Here is a 19,730-nt window from a genome sequence, read left to right as displayed (position 1 = left end):
GTCCTGGAAAGTCAGTGGTAGGGAACAGAAACAAATATTTTTAAAACAGTCCACGAGTGAGTCTAATGAGCATCAAAGTTTGAATACAAATACATTTTGAAGTTTAAATTACTTCCATAAAAACTTTTCCATCAAAAGCAAATTGGGTTGGCTCTGGCCAGGTGGCTCAGTTGGTTGGAATGTCATCCTGTATACCAAAAGTTTGCAGGTTTGATTCCCCGTCAGGGCACATACGTAGGTTGTGGAGTTGATCTCTGGGAGGCAACTGATCCATGTTTCTCTCTCACATCAATATAACTCTCTCTCAAATCAATAAACATATCCTCACAAGAGGATAACAAGAAAACAAGCAAATTGTGTTGAATATTTATAACATAACACTGTGCCATATGAATCATCAACTTAAAAGGCCTAACAAAGCATTTCTTATCCACATTTAGTTGGATGTGCTCTGAACTATGTTTATTTCATTCTGATATAGTTCAATTATAAGCATCATGGTTACATTAAAAGAATTCTATAAATGATTTACTATGGTTTGCAAAGAACAAAGCAAATTAGCAATTTAACAAAATACACACTATTCTCTTATTTCCAAAACACAATGGACACAGATGAAGACAAGTGACTTAGTTGTAGATGATATGTGCAACTCTTTATAAATTTAATGCCTAACTTTGCACAACAATAAGCCATTATTTTGTTTGCAAGAAAAAGTACTGAAATGAGAATACAGCTAAAGATAAATTCAGCAAAGGATAACAGGTAATATCAAGTCTTATTCCTTGATAGCTAATTTTTCTTCCCTAATTACTGAAATCATTGAGTTCAAATTATTGTATAAAAGGTTTTTTTGGTGGGAGGAGTAAAAAAAAAAGAATTAAAAATAAAACTAAAATCAATGTGTTAATTTTCTTTTATTTGTCTTAGATTTTAACTACAAGGCCTCTCCTCAGAGTATAATTCTTCAAATGGTACAATGGGTCAAGTGACCCCCTTCTTCCTAAGGCCATATGATTTCTATATACTTCCATGGCACACACATAGGTCTTACTGACTTTTAGAAAGCCAAATATTTTAACAGAATATTTTGGAATAAGTAGTGTTTTATCTCATGGACTTCTTCAGACAGTGCTCAGCATATACCTTGTCTACATATGCTCCACTTGGGTCTCCTTTTAATTATTACCCTTATTTGATCTTTCTCCCATCTCCCAAATGAGGAGTGCTCCCCCCTGAAATCACCTGCCTTCATTGGTATGCAGTAGATGTGCTAGAAAAATATATTATCACTTTAGGCAATCAATTATGTTTAATTCTCTCTTGGCTAACTCTGGTAGCCTACTTTAATGATGTTCAGTCACAGAAAATCAAGTCATTGCTATTCTACCCCTAAGCTTCTATTCCACACCTGCCATGTGAGAAGCATAATTCATACTGGACATATTTATGGTGATGGCATCTACCGAATATAAAGCAAATAAAAATAAGGTTCTTAGAGTTTTGTACCCATAGCCATCATAGGGAGGATAAAGCAAAATAATATGCCAGGAAAAGTGCTAAGAAAGAAACCAGAAAAAGTACACATGGAAGTCACTCTGAACCATATTTCAGGGAGGAAATTTTAAAACTGAAAAAAGTGGCAATGTATGAAAAGAAAGTGAACAGTCTTATTTTTAACCCAAACCTTCCTACTCTGGTCATAATTTACTAGTTGTAATTTGAAATTACATAAGAAACCAAACCACAGACTGGACACTGTTTTACAAGCCCAAAGATATATAGCTAAACAGTATGAATGAGTTTGGCATCTAGCAAATCCTAGTTCTATTCCTATTACCTAAAAAATCAAACCACTGAATTGAGAGATTAATATAGCTTCTGAAAATTAATGGATATAGGCATTTCCCTGACCGTTAGTGGATCATAGTTAGTTAACACATGAGGTCCCACGTATTGACTCCCCTTCCCAGGTGACTGCCATGCTCACCCTCAGGGCAGGCAGACAGGCATTGCTGCTCCTACTTCACAGTTAAGAAAGCTGAAGGTTCCTGGCTGGTGTAGCTCAGTGGATTGAGCACAGGCCTGCGAACCTGAGGATCGCGGTTTGATTCCCAGTCAGGGCACATGCCTGGGTTGCAGGCCAGTTCCCTGCAGGCCAACTCCCAGCAGGGAACGCACAAAAGGCAACCATACATTGATGTTTCTCTCCCTCTCTCCTTCCCCTCTAAAGGTAAATAAATAAATAAAATCTTAAAAAAAAAATAAAAGAAGTAAAAAATTTAAAAAAAAAGAAAGCTGAAGGTTAGAGAGACAGTAAGTGGAAAAATAACTGGTTTGAACTTAGAAGACCTGGGTTTAAACACAGACTCTTCTCTTTCCAACTTGGTGACTTATAGGAAATTCTAACCTCAAAATGATTGAGACAAAAATAAAAATCATTAGACCTAAGGATAAATGAGGAAGCTAAAAACAGGAACCTTTATCCAAGGAATATTTTTGTATTACACAGCGTTGCTTCTCTAAGTCCATCTCAACTCTAAAAATAAACCGCCCCCCAAAAACAGTTCCATAAAACTACTAAGTAATGACATAAGAAACATTTATCAGGAATGTAAAAAGACAATTTAAAACTATATACATATTATTTCACACTGTATATAAAATCGTGTTTATAGAAAAAGACAGAAGTGATTATCTCTCCTGAGAGAAATAAGATTATTAAAGGGACTTTTAATTTTATGTATTTCTATATTACTCGAATTTAATTTTTACAGTGGTGTATACATATTTATGTTTTACATGTATAATTAAAAAGAAAATGGGCTAAGAAAATAGTTGCTATTAGGGTGGTGATATTTAATAAATGATTTAAACAAGTCTTAATGTTGCTATATTGTTTTACAGTAAAAAAGAAAAATAGTAAATAGGAATTCATCTATTTATTCAACAAATATTTACTGAGTGCCTACTTTTAAGCTGTATATATTACATAGTTAAAATACTTAAGATTAACTGCCCCAAAATGTTGTTTAATTCTTGATTAAACAAATATAAGTTGAATGTCCACTGGGTAACCAGGTATATTTTAGAGAATGGGGATGTACTGAAGAATTATTAAGGACCAAGTGTAAAAAAAGAGAGATAAAAAGTAAATATAAACAATGTGTAAGTGCGATTGTAGAATTGTGCTTAGAGGGGGTAGTCAATAAACCAGGCTTCCGGGGAACAACCAGGGGAGGCTTCCTGCAGGAGGCTCTGCTTGAGCCATGTCTTGAAAGTTAAAACTTTAGTTTAACTGGGTTTATGAGACTGAGAGAGCCACACTAAACAGAGTAGAAACCATCCATTCAGTAAACGAACACCTACCCTATACCAGATATTTCCTACTTAGTGAAATTTCCTACTTAGATAACTACCACATATACAAATATACAAGATGACTTCAGACAGTGAAAAGTACTATGAAGAACACAGAACATGGTGATATGAAGGAAACTGAAAAAATCCCTTTAGATAGTGGTCATGCAGAAAAGGTCTCTAAGTTGATACCTGAATAATAAGAAGGAGCAAACCATGTGAAAAGCTGGAGGAAGAGTTACATATGTAATATTACATTTTCTAGTAAACATTTTATATACCAAAAGCAGGTAAAATTAATACTTTATCTAAAATGCTATTTTAACATTTATTCAATATAAAATTATTAATAAGACCTTTACACTCTTTTTTTGTATAGTAAGCATTCAAAGTCCAGTTGTACTTCACACAGCACACCTTGGTTTAGACTAGGCACACTCGAGTGCTCGGTAGCTGCTGTATTACTGAAGCTGTATCACTGAATAATGTGGTTAGTAAGCTATATTACTGAGTAATGCAGTCAGTGGTAGATATTAGAGGGGACAATGAATTTGAAAAGTAAACTCTGGAAGAAGTACTAATCAGAAAGCTCATTCAGTAGCCCAATGAGAAATACTGAGGACTAGAACTGAATGGAAGTACAAGGGATAGAGACGTCTGACAAAATTTGAGAACAAATTTGGGGAACTCAAATGAGCAAGAATTGAACTGTGGAGGTAAGAGAGAGCAGAGTCAAGGGTAACTCCTCATTTTTAACATGGGTAACTGGGTGGGANATTATTAATAAGACCTTTACACTCTTTTTTTGTATAGTAAGCATTCAAAGTCCAGTTGTACTTCACACAGCACACCTTGGTTTAGACTAGGCACACTCGAGTGCTCGGTAGCTGCTGTATTACTGAAGCTGTATCACTGAATAATGTGGTTAGTAAGCTATATTACTGAGTAATGCAGTCAGTGGTAGATATTAGAGGGGACAACGAATTTGAAAAGTAAACTCTGGAAGAAGTACTAATCAGAAAGCTCATTCAGTAGCCTGATGAGAAATACTGAGGACTAGAACTGAATGGAAGTACAAGGGACAGAGACGTCTGACAAAATTTGAGAACAAATTTGGGGAACTCAAATGAGCAAGAATTGAACTGTGGAGGTAAGAAAAAGAGCAGAGTCAAGGGTAACTCCTCATTTTTAACATGGGTAACTGGGTGGGAGAGTGTCATAAAATGAGATGGAAAATATCTCTGGGAAAAATTTTTTTCCCTGAAAAAAGCTGAGGAAAAAAATCAGTTTTGAACATGTTGACTTTGAGGTACCTATGAGACATCAAGGTGAAAAATGTCTAGAAAACTAAAAAGTAAAATAATCTTGAGACACAGATTTGGGAGTCATGTATATGCAGACAGTGGTGAAACCACCAAAATAAGACAAGCCCCTCAGACCAAAATCCCTCATGAATACAGACACAAAAGTCCTTAACAAGATATAAGCAAACAGAATCCTTAACAAGATATAAGCAAAAAATCATTATATACCATGACCAAGTGGTATTTATTTCAGAGTTGCAAGGCTAGCTCAATATTAACAAAAAATCAGTAATACAACTCACCAAAGCAATGGGCTAAATAAAACTCAGGGAAAAATCACAGGATCATATCAAAACATCTAGAAAGAGCATTTGAAAAAACTTCAACTCTCATTTATGACATAAAAAAACTCTCAGAAAAAAATAGGAATAGAGGAGAACTTGCCCAACGTGATAAAGCTTCCTTAACAAGAAAACCTACAGCATTAGCTGGGAAATTTTACTTATATCTACTAATGAAAACCTGAATACTTCCCCTAAGACTGAAAATGAGGCTAGGACACCTGCTCTCAAACACAGTACTGGCAGCTTGAGCCAAAACAACAAGGTGAAGAAAGAAAATAAAAGGCACAGAGATTGGAAAGAGAGAACTGAAACTGCCCCTATTGTAGATAACATGATTGTCTATGTAGATAATCCCCCAAACAAAACAAAACACAACAAAAAACTCTTAGAATGAATGAATTCAGCACGGGCACAGGAGATAAGACAGACATACTAAAATCAGTGTATCTCCATGTACACTAGCAATGAACACATGGGCACCACCAACATTTAACAATACAATACCATACTTGACAATCACTCAAAAATATGTAAAATACTGGTACATTGAAAAACACAAAATGTTGATGAAAAATGAAAGATCTAAATACAAGGGGGGTCCAAAATACCTGGAATTTATTTATTAAAAATTTATGTACTTATTCTTTCATGTTTAATATTCAGTCCCTTTCAAAGTACCCTCCACTCGATGCAATATACCTACAGAGACATTTTTTCCACTGCTCAAAAACAGGTTTTGAAGTCACTGAAGTGCTTCTGCTATTTTTTTGTTTCACCTCTTTCACACTGGCAAAACATTTCCCTTTGGGGACTTTTTTCATTAGGGGAAACAAAAGTAGGTCACTTGGGGCGAGATCAGGTGAATAAGGAGTGTGGGGCACGGGGCAATGTCCATTTTGGTCAAAAGCTGCTAAACATTCAGTGCAGTGGGGCAGGTGCACTTGTCAATCACTCATCATGAAATGGGCAAATATGTTGAGTCTTAAAAAAAAATTTCCCTGAAGCCAAACACAGCCTCTTATAACCACTTCAGTTGGTACACTGATACAGATAGGTTACTAGAACACCTGCCTAGCAGGGGAAGCCTGCACTACAGGGAGCCTGCCTTCCAGAAGACAGTTCTGTTTTTTGGAGGGGTTCCCCTCATCATAAATGTAGAGAGAGAACATATTCATGGACTGGAAAACTCAACACAGTAAAAATGTCAATTTCCCCCAGACTGATATGTACAGGTTTAACACAATTCTTATTAAAATTGTGGGAAGACATTTTGTAGATATAGACAGTATTATTCTAAATGTATATATAAAAGAAAAAAGAACTAGAATAGTCAAAACAATTTTGAAAAAGAGTAATGAAGTTGGAGGAATGAGTCTACCCAATTTCGAGGCTTCTTATATGACTACAGTAATCAACACTGTGTGGAATTGGCGAGGTACAGATTACAGATCAATGGAACAGAAGAGAGTCTAGAAATGGACCCACACAAATATAACCTTTGACAAAGGCACAGAAGCACTTTAACAGAGGAACGATAGCCCTTTCAACGAAAGGTACTGGAGCAACTGGACATCCACAGGCAAAAATATGCTTCAACCTGTCTCATACCATTCACAAAAATTAACTCAAAACTTCACAAATTTAAATGTAAGACATAAAACTATAAAACAAGGGAAAAAAACCCGGAAAACCTACAGGACCTAGGGCTAGGCAAAGAATTCTTAGATTTAAAATCAAAGGCATGATCCTCAAAAGGAGAAACTGATAAACTTGACTTCACCAAAATTAAAAACTTTTGCTTTGTGAAAGATCATGTTAAAAGGATGAATAGAAAAGCTGCAGACTGGGAGAAAATAGTCACAAATATTACCCAATGACTTGTATCCAAAATACACAAAGGACTCCTAAAACAACACTAATAAAACAGCTCAAATAAAAATTGTTAAGAGATCTGAACAAACCACTTATCAAAGGTGTATAACACAGAGCAAATAACCATATGAAAAGATGCTCAACACCATATGTCATTAAGGAATTACAAATTAAAACAGCAATGAGATACCATTACACACCTATTAAAGTGGCTAAAATCCAAAAAACTGACAACACCAAAATATGGAGCAACAGGAACCCTCATTCATTTCTGGCAGCCAATCTGGGAAAGAGCCTGGCAGTTCCTCACAAAGCCAGTAACAGTCTTACCATAACATCTAACAACAGCACTCCCAGGTTGAGGTGAAAAGTCATGACCATACAAAATTAGCACATAGACATTTACAGCAGATTTATTCATAATCACCAAAAATTAGAAGCAACAAAGATGTCCATCAGCAGGTGAATGAACAGACCAATATACCCATACAATGGAATATTGTTCAGCAATAAAAAGAAACGAGCTACCAAGTACAAAAAGGCATCGGAAGAACCTTAAATGTCTCTTCCTAAGTGAAAGAAGACAGTCTGAAAAGGTTACATCCCGTATGGTTCCAACCACACGACATTTTGGAAAAGGCACATCTACAGAGATAGTAAAAAGATCAGTGGTTGCTCGGGGGGAGGAAAGAGAGGAGTACACAGGTGGAGCACAGGAGATTTTTAGGATAATAAAACTCTTCTACATGAAACTGTAATGCTGGATACATTTCAGTATGTGTTTGTCAAAACCCATAGAACTGGACATCACAAAGAGTGGGTCTTAATGTAAACTAGGGGCTATAGATAATAAGAATCTTCAATATTGGTTATTAAACGTAACAAATGTATCACCCTAGTGAAAGATGTTAGTAACGGGAATCTGTGTGCAAAAGTGGGGTGGGTAGGAGTGGGGTAGGGCAGGTACATGGAACTCTATGTACTAGCTGCTCAATTATTCTGTAAATCTAAAACTACTAAAAAATCAAGGTGATCAATCATTTTTTAAAATACAAGGAGAAAATATTAGTAAACATTATTTAATAAAGGGCTAGTATCTAAAACATATAAAGAACTATAAAAACTCAATAATAAAAAACCAAATAATCCAATTAGAAAATGGGCAAAAGACACAAATAGATATTTCACGGAAGAAGACATACAGATGGCAAATAAGCATTTCAAAAAAGGTTCTACAAAATTAAAACCACAATGAGATATCACTACACACCCACCATGATGGCTTAAATAAAAGCAATGACATCACCCTGGCTGGGTAGTTCAGTGGGTTGGAGCATTACCCCAAACACCAAAAGGCTGGGATTGGATTCCAGGTCAGGGCGCATGCCTAGGTTGTGGGTTTCATCCCTGGTCAGGGTGTGTATGAGATGCAACTGATCAATGTTTCTCTCATATCAATGTTTCTCTTTCGCTGCCCCCCACAACCCCTTTCTCTCTCTCTCTCCAATCAATAAATATATCCTTGGGGGAGGATTAAAAAAATAGTGATGTCATAAAATGCTGGCAAGAAACTAGATCACTTTATATTCTCATCATTATTATTGATGATGAGAATATAAAATGGTATAGCCATTCTGAAAATAGTTTGGTAGTTCTTAAAAAACTAAACATGCAGCTAATATATTACCCAGAAATTACACTCTTGGGCATTTATCACAGAGAAGTGACAATTTATGTTCACCAAAACCCTGTACATGAATGTACACAGCAGCTCTAGTCACAAGAGCTGAAATTGGGAACAACATCACTGTTATTCAGTCGGTGAATGGTTTAACAATGATGCCCCCAATACCATGGAATACTACTCAGCAATAAGAAGGAACAAACTATCAATTCAAGCAAAAAACCCAGATGAGTCTCCAGACAATTGTGCTGAGTTAAAAAGTAGCAGATCTCAAACAGTTACAGGACTGTATGATACCACTCACATGGCACTCTTGGAATGACAAGATTATTAAATGGAGAACATATTAGTGGTTGCCAGGGGTAAGGAAAAAAGGAGCACAAGAGAAGATACAAAGAAAATTGTTATTCAAAGCTCTATTTTTAAAGCAATTTAAGGTAAAATATAATGGGATTGTTAGTGTAGTATTTTATTTTATCTTTTTTTAAGATTTTATTTTTAGAGCGAGGGGAAATAAGAGAGAAACAGAGGGAGAGGAACATCAATGTGTAGTTGCCTCCTGCACATCCCCCACTGGGGACCTGGCCCGCAACCCAGGCATGCACCCCGGAATTGGATGCATGGGAATTTAACCGGCACCCCTATGGTTCTCAGGCCGGCGCTCAATTCACTGAGCCACACCAACTAGCGCTAGTGTAGTATTTTAAATTAGCACAATGCCAAGTAGAGAAAAGCTACTCAAGAAATACTTCTTAAAGTCAAATTAATCATCAGAAGCAAATGATATCAAACAATTGATTTTATGGCATCTGCAAGATTTAAGCTAATATTGACAAATGATAAATTCTAAAATAATGTTTCTTATTGTGATACAATAATCTACTTCTTCTGCATTAAGATAGAGAAATTACAACAGAATATCAAATTTCAAAAGGGTTAAAGATTTGAGCTACTTTCAACAGTAAGCCAAAAATAAAAACATTTACCCAAATGACTTAAAAATATTTTTGTGTAAGTCTTTAAAAAAAAAAAGAACAAAAGTTTCCCTGGAGAGTTTTTTAAAAAGTTACTGTTTCTGTTATAGTACAAGACTAAAATTTGGAAACTCGGGCGCAGCAGCCCTATTCAGGGTAGAAGGAGGGTAGCAGGCTGGCTGCCCCCGGGAGGAAGGACCCCAGCACTCTGTGTGCCTGCTCACAACAATGGGGCAACTGTGTGCACTGAGGGCCCTGAGCTACTGCGGGGGAATCCTCATTAGGGGCACAGCGCCCCTTCCAGAATGTTAAACAAGAAGGGACCGGGAAGGGATCTGGGTGGAAAACAACAAGCAAACATAAATGAACTCAGCTTTTAAGTCAGCAGAAAATCGCTCCCCCCTCCAACTGTCTTTAAAAAGTCTAAGAGCAAATAACAATAAAGTTTAAAGTAAAATATGAAGCATTTTTAAAAGTTTATTATTTTATATATTTGGGGAACAGCAGAGAGTAAAATACACTAAGAATGTGTGAGTATTTTAGAATGTTACAAACTGTAAATGAAAAACAGAAAACCTAATGAAGTGCTCTCTCCCCATCAATGCGGTGGAAGCGACTACACAATGGCTTTCTCTATTATGGTACCTCCCACAGGCTTTTCCTCGCCAAAGCCAAGAAACCTCAAGGACACACAAAAACCATTTAAAACACTTTCCTGTCTCTTCTAATCCCAATTCTAGCAAAAAACCTGAAGGATTTGGCATCAAATTTAAGCTTGTAATGATGTGAATTCTTAAAATATGGAGATTGGCTGCTAACTGCATTCCTTTGTTTCTAAAATCAATGATGGAAAAGAAAATATACTGAAATGTTTAAAATGTGCTTCCTTCTTATTGCAACAAGTGAGGGCCATATTATCACAGTCTCCCTAAAATGGGCCTAAGCTACTTTTCTAACTTTAAAAAAAATGATTCTAGGTACAGAGTTAACTCCTGTGCCCCCATTTTTATAAATTATGCAGATAATATAAGACATACCTTTGGAAAAAAATCTTGAAAATACCCCCCAATAATGCTGTTACTATGGTAACTCTTATAGGTTAGTGCTCTGAAAAGACTCATATCCCTGAGTTTGAACAAGGTTACTTCTCCATCTTCCACATTTCTCTCCTCATAAAACTTACCCTTTGTCATAATAGTACTTTCACACTCCATAGAAAAAGATCTGCCTCATTAACCATTCTTACAGATCCTATTCTTTTGGCCATTGATTATTTCCAAAGTTCATGTTTTCTGATGCCTTTTCTCTTGGAATACTGCCCAAGAAAGCAACATAAATCAAGTAATACTTCTGATAATCACTATCAAATTTTCTGTTGTCACTGAGTTCTCTTTTCAATTTTTGCCCCCACCCCTTTTAGGCTTTTTGGTTAAAAAAAAAAATTGTACTATAAATACTTATCATGAGGCACTACAAAAAGTGTTTTTCTTTAAATTTAGAAAAATTTAGATATGGTTAAGCTATATACTCAATGGTTTATCTAAAAACTGCATGCTTTTAAAAAAATTTTACCGTGGGTATGTAAGTCAAGTTCAGTGAGTAAACGTGTTACTTGAACAAAAAGCCAAACACATTTCTAATTGATACTTGCCCTATACAAGCCCTGCCCCCAACTGAAAGGTGATCAAAAGGGTTTCTCTTACAAAGATTTTGCACAAAGAAAAACATACATATACCAGCTCTATATAGCAAAGAGAATTATATTTCACTTAATGATAAATTCCAATTATGTAGTTAAGTTAGAGCACAGAAGGTGATTTCATGTACATTACCTTATTTAACCCTTACAAATTGTGAAGTAAACGGAATAGATATCATTATTACATTTTAAAGGTGTGGCTTTGGGGAGAAATAAAAACAGCCCTAGGCAGAAGATGAACAGCACTGGGAAACAGTAACACTCCCACCACTCACAAATTACACGGCCCTGGGCAAAACACCTACTGGGATAACTGGAATCCTCCCTCACTCAATGTGGACAGCTTGACTTCTGGGCTGTCTTCTCGGTACTCCCGATCCCAAGAGGTCTAGAGGCTGTGTTATGGACTCGTGCTGTGTGTAGGTTTTCCTAGTACTTTACTTACCTCTTTACCCTTTATTTCTAAATTTTGAAAATGATCTTTTTAAAAATTATCATCATGATAAAAAACACATAAGCATAAAATTTACCACCTTAACCATTTCTAGGCGTACAGTTCAGAAGTCTTAAGTATAGTCGAACTGTTGTATAACCAATTAATCCTTTTTATTTCTATTTATTTTTTTTGTAAACCTTTTTATTTTTTTTATTTATTTTTTTAATATATTTTATTGATTATACCATTACAGTTGTTCTATTCCCCCCCTTCAATCCCTTCCACCCACACCCTCCCTCCCCCACCATTCTGCCCCCCTTAGTTTATAACCACGTGTCTCAAGTTCTTTAGATTCTATATTTCCCCCACTATTCTTGCCCTCCCCCCTATCCATTTTCTACCTACCATCTATGCTATTTTCTGTGCCTTCTCCCTCCTTCTCCCCCTCCCACCCCCCTGTTTCTAACCCTCCATGTGTTCTTCATTTCTATGGTTCCACTCCTGATCTAGCTGTCCTCTTGGTTTGCTTTTGTTTTAGGTGTGGTTGTTAATAACTGTGTGTTTGCTGTCCTTTCACTGTTCATATTTTTCATCTTCTTTTTCTTATATAAGTCCCTTTAGCATTTCATATAATAAGGGCTTGGTGATGATGAACTCCTTGAACTTGACCTTATCTGAGAAGCACTTTATCTGTCCTTCCATTCTAAATGAAAGTTTTGCTGGATAAAGCAATCTTGGCTGTAGGTCTTTGGATTTCATGACTTGGAATACTTCTTTCCAGCCCCTTCTTGCCTGTAAGGTCTCTTTTGAGAAATCCGCTGACAGTCTGATGGGTACTCCTTTGTAGGTGACTGTCCCCTTATCCCTTGATGCTTCTAGGATTCTCTCCTTCATTTTGGTCTTGGCTAATGTAATTATGATGTGCCTTGGTGTGTTCCTTCTTGGGTCCAACTTCTTTGGCACTCTCTGAGCTTCCTGGATTTCCTGGAAGTCTATTTCCTTTGCCAGACTGGGGAAGTTCTCCTTTATTATTTGTTCAAATACGTTTTCCACTCGTGGCTGTTTCTTTCCCCCTTCTGGTACCCCTATAATTCGGATGTTGGAACGTTTAAAGATGTCCTGGAGGTTCCTAAGCCTCTCCTCATTTTTTTGAATTCTCATTTCTTCATTCCTTTCTGGTGGGATGTTTTGTTCTTCCTTCTGGTCCATTCCATTGATTTGAGTCCCCGTTTCCTTTCCATCACTATTGGTTTCCTGTGCATCTCCCTTCATTTCAATTAGTTTAGCCTTCATATATTCCTCTAATTTGTGACTTTGTTCCTCTAATTTGTGACTATAATCTACCAGTTCTGTGAGCATCCTGATAAATAGTGTCCTGAATTGTGCTTCTGAGAGGCTGGCAATTTCTTGGTCGCTGAGAGTTATTGGCTCTTGGACTTTGTGTTCTTCCTGTGCCATCTTTTGGGCTGTTCGTGCCTGTTCCATAGCAGGATCGGAGCCCTAAGGTGTTCACTAGAGCAGGGCAACTAAGTCGCTGGGTTGTGACGCTGTATGTGGGGGCGGGGTCAAAGAGGGACTATGGCGTCCTGTCCCCCGCCTGCCGCCAGGGCCCTCACCGGTGCCGCAGTTGCTGCCATCACCTGGCCCACGCGTTTCGTCCCACTGCTCGCGAGTGTGCCACCACCGTCAGCCCTCGCCCCCTGGGGCCTGCGTGGTCTGTCTCGCTGTGCGCGAATATGCGCCCGCAGTCTGCCCCGCACCCCAACTGGTTCTTGTCTGCCTGCGCGCCTGGGTCGGGGGCCCTGTCCTGCCCGACCCTGCTCGCTGCTGGCTCCGCTCCTCTTACTGTCCCCATTGAACGGTTAGATGTTGTCGGACTTCCGTATAATTCAATTTTCTGTCCTTTGGTTGTGTCTTTGTTTCTCCAAACCTTTGTTGTATTCAAACTTGGTTGTGGGAGAAGGCACAGTGTTTCCACCTATGCCTCCATCTTGGCGGAAGTCCAATTAATCCTTTTTAACTTGATTATTTCCCCTAGTGGAGTATAAATTATTAAGGGTAAGAATCATGTTTTGTTTGTTGCTCTATTCTTAGTGCCCAGCAGAGCCTGGTGCATAGAATACTCTCAGTAATACTTACTGAAGGATGCTTACTCTCTCTCTCTCTGCACCTACCTACCCACTCACTTCGAATTAAGAAGTGAGGTGTTTATAGAGGAGTGCATTTAAATACGTAAATTTAAATAAAAACTTTTTCTAATATGGCCAACTGGTATTCTAATTAGGGTACATGGCAGATATTCTCTATAAATTGAATGAGTATTACCTACAGTTCCAAGACTGTTTTTTTCCTCCAAAGAATGTGATAGGGTAAAAGCATTTCATCAAAAAACACTGCGTTGGCCAACATTACTAAAATTAACAATATTTTGATTTTCCTAATTGTTTCTCGAACACGTCTGGCTAAACAAGGAGCCTCTAAAATCAAATATCATATTGATTCTACACAAGCTTTTTGGTATACTGTCCAGAAACAGAAAGTGAATGACTCTAGTGGCTAGTTAACAAATCCTTTTTCACTCAGTTTATGCTCAATTCTTTACTTTATTCAGTTATTTTCAACAAAAAATCTTGACAGATGACTAAAATTAATTACTGACAATAGACTACTATGCAATTTCTTGGTCACAAAACTCAGGACTTGTCCAAAAAAATGGAGTAACACTGGAACAACAGAACTTTGATTCTCATCTATACAGCAAAGTTAATAAAGTTTTTCACAGTTAACTTATGTAAAAACTGAAAAATATAATATTAACAAGATATATAAATTTACTTCATTAAGATGTGTAATAATTATTAAAATTTATAATATACTTATATTATTATTATTATTTCAAAAGATTTAATTTTTTTTTCAGAGAGGAAAAGGAGAAAGAGAGGGAGAGAGACATCAATGTGTGGCTGTCCCCTTTGTGCCCCCCACTGGGGACCTGGCCCACAACCCAGACATGTGCCCTGACTAGATATCAAACCAGCAACTCTTTCATTGCAGGCCTATGCTCAATCCACTGAGCTATACCAGCCAGGGCTATAATATTACTTTGATCAACTACAGATAATAATCAGGGTGATGATAATTATAAGAGAGAAAGAAAAATTTAATCTCATAGCACTTTCTAGTAATAGAAAATTAATAATTTAAAGTAAAGTTCAGTGGGAAATAGATATAAATTTTGTAACTGAGAGAAATACTTCATTTAAAAAATAAATCATGCTAAGTATCATACTTTTATATTTAGATTACTAAGAAACATTTAGTAAAACATTTAGCAGTTTTGTTTTAAAATGTGAACAATTAAAATATACTGGAAACTATATTTTTGTTATTTAAACTTATAATGCAAAATGTCCAAAAATTAATGATTATTAAATAACAATGGTTTAAAACAGTCGAATTATAGTTTAAAAAATTCTTTGAAGGGGTATATGAGCAAAAAAAGTCTGAAACTACAATATATCCAAATTACTGCTTTAAGCCTTAGGTCTTTAAATTTGGAGTATTTGCAGATTTGATGAATTCAGATTTTAGCTTCTTATTAAATGGTATCAGTATAGTTGAAGATAAACCCTAAATTCCAACCAAAAAACAGTACTGATTTTTATCCAGAATGGGAGAAAAGTAAAAGGTTCTTGAGCTATCAGGTTCCATGGATCAAATTAGCTGCCTAATTCACAAATTCTCTAGTAATACCCTCTAGTAATAACCAAATCATGATGCACCCCCAGCTGAGTACCAGCATTCCTCATCAAGAATTAAAATTATGAGAGTTTTAAGGATGTGCTTCCTTCACTGAGGTGCTTAGTTAAATGATTAACAAAAGCACTTACTTAGTGGTAAGATTATTAGCTGCATTATCAACATTACTGTACTCACAGAATCTACTGCAAAAAGTGGAAATGTGTTATAATGTGTTCTGGAGACCAAATCGAAAGCCTCATGAAAAAACCACCTCCCTAATCTTCCAGGACCATTAGATACACTTTAGGTAAGTGGCAGTTCTAGAACACTACGGCTCTTAAAATACAGTGTCTCCAAAAAAAAAGTTACCAACAAAATTTACCAAAGAATGTAAAAAGAATGGTGATAATTTCCATTAGTAGCATTTCTCTACAGCCCACTGATGACAGTGCAGGCTCTCAGGTGTGGGCTGACACTGATTCAAATAGACAAAGGATGCATTTTAGTAAAAGGAAGCAAGATCTTTGACAGACAGTTCTTCGAAAAAGGTTAAAAATTCAAAAGCTGTGACTGCATGTGGCTCAGAACTAAAAGCTTTTTTCTCCTCCCAACATAAGAGCAATCTCAAGTAATAACTGGTTGCCATGGAGATAAGAAACTAGAGAGATCAGAGAACTCAATTTGCAGCTAAATGGGCTGGAAACACTCCCTACAACTTGGTAAAGGAAAGCAATTAAAAATATACATGATTGCCAGAGGGACCCTTTTTCACCTAGCATTTCCCAACCTCGTTAATGAACAAGTCTAAAAAATCAAATGAAAACCCACAAAGACTGAACCCATTAAACATGATTCAGGATTTTAAACATTATCACAAATCCTTCTATTCCAGAAGACTCTGATTCTTTTTAGTGGTACCTGTTAGTAAATATTGGAATGAGACTAAAATTGTGTCCAAGAACAAACTAGTATAGCTGAGGGGACTGGAATTTCAGTGAAAAAGTATGCAGAGTTAGAAACAGACTTAAGGAGTGAAAATCTGGGTTTTGAAAAATCTCTTCAGAGGCAGTCATAGAATACCTTTGTGAGTGCTGTAAAGGGCCGCAAACGTCACCATGAAGAAAGTGGTAGAGTATTTCCCAGCATTGACTAAATGAGGAAAGGCCCTTTTCGTGTCCCGGTATCGGCGCAGGCACTGGATGAAGCGAAGCCAAGCCGGAACGCACTGAACAATGGCCCGCACACCATAGGAGTATTTGTGGCAAACTTCTGGCTCTGTGAAGATTTCAAAGAACAAAAATTTACAATTAAAAAAATAACTTGTTCACATCACTTAGTCATATACCGTAACTACCAGCAAGTCTACAGAATCAAGGAGCATGGGTTTCAGAATCACTTTCCTCTTTGTACCTGCTTTATTCTTAATCTTTTCAGTGGTAAATAAGCCCAGGAGAGAAGGTAAAATACACAGGAAGGACCTACTGGGCAAATCTGCCACCCCAGGTTTCTGACTATCTCTTCTGGAATCATTTCTCTGCAGTGTGGTAAAACCATAATGAAATTGGAAGATGAGTATACCACTCAAAGAGAAAACAATTAGCCCTGTATCTGAAAAACATCTGGAAAGCCTACAAATAAATGTCACTGGTGACTCCAGTCAATTTCATGAACTCCAACCCACTATAATCTATCTGCTATAGGTTTTTCATGCGTCTATACTCCTTTCTAAAACATGAAAGGCAGATGTATTTTTAAATGAGAAGAATGAAGTTGACAAATCAGTTTTTCTTCAGATTCCGGGAATGCATTACAGTGTGATCAACCTACAATACAGCTGTCATCTGCTGGCAATCAATGAAAATGTTGGCACTGACTTCACTAACTTTTGTTAGTCGGGTGTTACATAAGCTGTCTAAATTTGGTCTTTGTCATTAAGGCAACGTTCCTTTATTATATCTTGAACTTTTGGTACAAACTAGGAGTGGGAAAAAAGAGCCAGCAGAACAACAAGGTTCCCAGTGAAATAAAAAACAGACATGTGGCTTTCTCAAAGCACTTGATCTAACTCTCAATAATCAGTATTTTTGATCATTAAAAAGCAATACTGGGAGGCAACTGTCACTAAAGCATTTGTGATACAACTACTAATGTACCAGAATATTTTAGTTTTAGAATTCTTTAAGTGTAAGCTGTAAATCTCTTGGCAAATGAATGGCTAAAATCATAACATAATTTAAGAGGCAAATAAAATCAGACAGAGATGTCTAAGAGTGCCAAGCACATGTAATTAAATTTGCAATACTACTGGAGGAGCTTTCACCACGCTCTTGCATGTCTCAGTTCCCACACCCAGTATTTCCTGGTTTGCACTGGCGGTTTAGCAGTGTGGATGCACATTCATACCCTACCTGCTGGATTATTTGGCAACAGGCCCCCACTTTCATCCCATTTGAGCTCAAAACTGTAGAAGCAGATCATATATTCCAGGTCCATCAGTATCACTGACAGGCTGTTCAGCTGATCGGCCAGCCAGAAATCAGCAAAGCCTACCTTATGGAAGGGGGCTGTAAATACTCGAAACTGGGAGAAAGAAAGAAAAATTGGAACACAGAGAAACAAGAACATTTATATTAAATTTCTCTAATTCATGTCTGACCATGCAGCACGATTACTTTAGCTAATAAAATGGCAACCAATGAATCAATCATAAACACAGGGACCTGGCAACAGTGGCTAGGTTGAGAATTAGCAGTAAAGGGAATGAGCTGAATGCATAACTAAGAAAGGAAATAAAGGGGGGTGGGGTGGGGAAAGGCAGAACTAGCTACACTTAGAAAACAGAAAGCAGAGAGTGTGAAGGGCTCAAGTTGAAAGCAGAGAATGGCAGAAGGTGGAAGTGCTGATAGGATGTGTAACATTAGGCTCTAAGGTAAATTCTACTGGAAGCCCATGTGTTATGATAATTTCTGAAATACTCTCCCATCTTAGCTGGGATGGTAGCTAGGCACTCCCTCACCTACAAAGTACTGAGAGTAAGGGAAAGGATGGTTCCTCTCACAGTCTGGAGAATACCTTCTCTAACCAAAATCACTTTCTTTTCATTAATGCCATGTGATGATGTTATTTGTCTTAAAATTATACCACAAAAATCAGCCCATACCCTACTATTATGAAAACAATGAATTCAGGTTAAATGTATTGAGCACTAATCCATGTTGTGTATTTTTCTCATAATGCATTTCTCATAATCCACTAACTGTAACAATTCTATGAAATAGGTATTTCTCATATCCCCTACAACAAACTCATCCTAACCTCTTCGGTGGAAACCTGTTAACCACTGCAAAGAGAAATCCACACACTGCAGAGAGAGGCGTGATTAGATACTAATGTAATCACCAGAAAAAACCTCAATTTGTGCAGAATGCCTTGGGAGGACTTGAGTGAAGACAGGATAAAGGGAACTTTAATCTTCACCCTGTTGGACCCTTTCTATCTAGTACAGGTAATAATGGACTCCTAAAACAAGGAATTCTAAGTAGCCAAAATAAATCTGTAGCTGTCCTGCCGTCTAGCTATATTCATTTAGTAGACATATTCAGCCTGAGACCTAGCTTTTTCTTCTCAGACTTGGCTGTTTTTTTTCTATTCTTTCTCTAAATATTTTCCTTTATAATTTCAGGGAGATAAATGGTTTTATTATGAATCAACCCTGCATGTCAAATACCTGTGCCAGGTATTGCCTTGGAACTTTGGAAGTTAAAACAGCTGTCTGCAGGAGAAAACACAGACTTTGAGACATTACGTTCTTGTGCTGACACATTTTGAGTCCATGGCTTGATCTCCTGTTCACTCACTCTTTCAGTAAGTTGTACAGCAAGCCAGAGAGACAAGGTATACTGTCTGCAACCATAAGCTCCAAGTACAGCAAACTCTTTTTTGGGGTGGGAACACTTTAGGGTTTGAGATGTTAGCTATTTATGCATGGAAAGGTTCTGGCACCAGTTTACATGGTATTTTAAGGAACTCTAGGGTATAGAATAGACTTGAGACAGAAATGAGAGGATAATTTAGAATACACCAAAGGATCAGAAAGTCTAACTCAACTTCTAGTCATTTTGTGAAACTGGTAGCCTAGGACAAATCTTTGATTTCTCACTAACATGAGACATACTGCCATCATTCTCATAACCTGGCCTCAAAACCTGGCTAATACAGAAAACCTCCATAAGAGCAGAAGAGGAGGAGAATGCATTAAATAAGAAACTAAGAGATAGAGGGATGGGACTGAAACAGGAGCGGAGTGGCATGAAAGG

At 37.1% G+C, this 19,730-nt stretch overlaps 1 protein-coding gene across 2 annotated transcripts in view; it reads right to left on the bottom strand.

Annotated features, from left to right (window-relative positions):
* XPR1 (xenotropic and polytropic retrovirus receptor 1) overlaps positions 1-19,730 on the bottom strand; it is a 150,790-nt gene that overhangs the window by 21,210 nt on the left and 109,850 nt on the right. For both annotated transcript variants that reach the window (XR_005064837.1, XM_037034977.1), the window contains exons 10-11: positions 17,823-17,994; positions 16,495-16,689 (exon numbers count right to left, since the gene is read on the bottom strand). Coding sequence is in view for 1 of the 2 variants with exons in the window: in XM_037034977.1 (XP_036890872.1) it covers positions 16,495-16,689; positions 17,823-17,994 (367 nt within the window). In the remaining variant the exon portion in view is untranslated. The remainder of the gene's footprint in view (positions 1-16,494; positions 16,690-17,822; positions 17,995-19,730) is intronic.

This window comes from Sturnira hondurensis, unplaced genomic scaffold (genome assembly GCF_014824575.4).
Source record: "Sturnira hondurensis isolate 20B ecotype Veracruz unplaced genomic scaffold, ASM1482457v3 Scaffold0022215, whole genome shotgun sequence".
In the NCBI taxonomy this organism is placed as follows: Eukaryota; Metazoa; Chordata; class Mammalia; order Chiroptera; family Phyllostomidae; genus Sturnira; species Sturnira hondurensis.
This window is presented reverse-complemented; position numbering and strand designations above follow the sequence as displayed.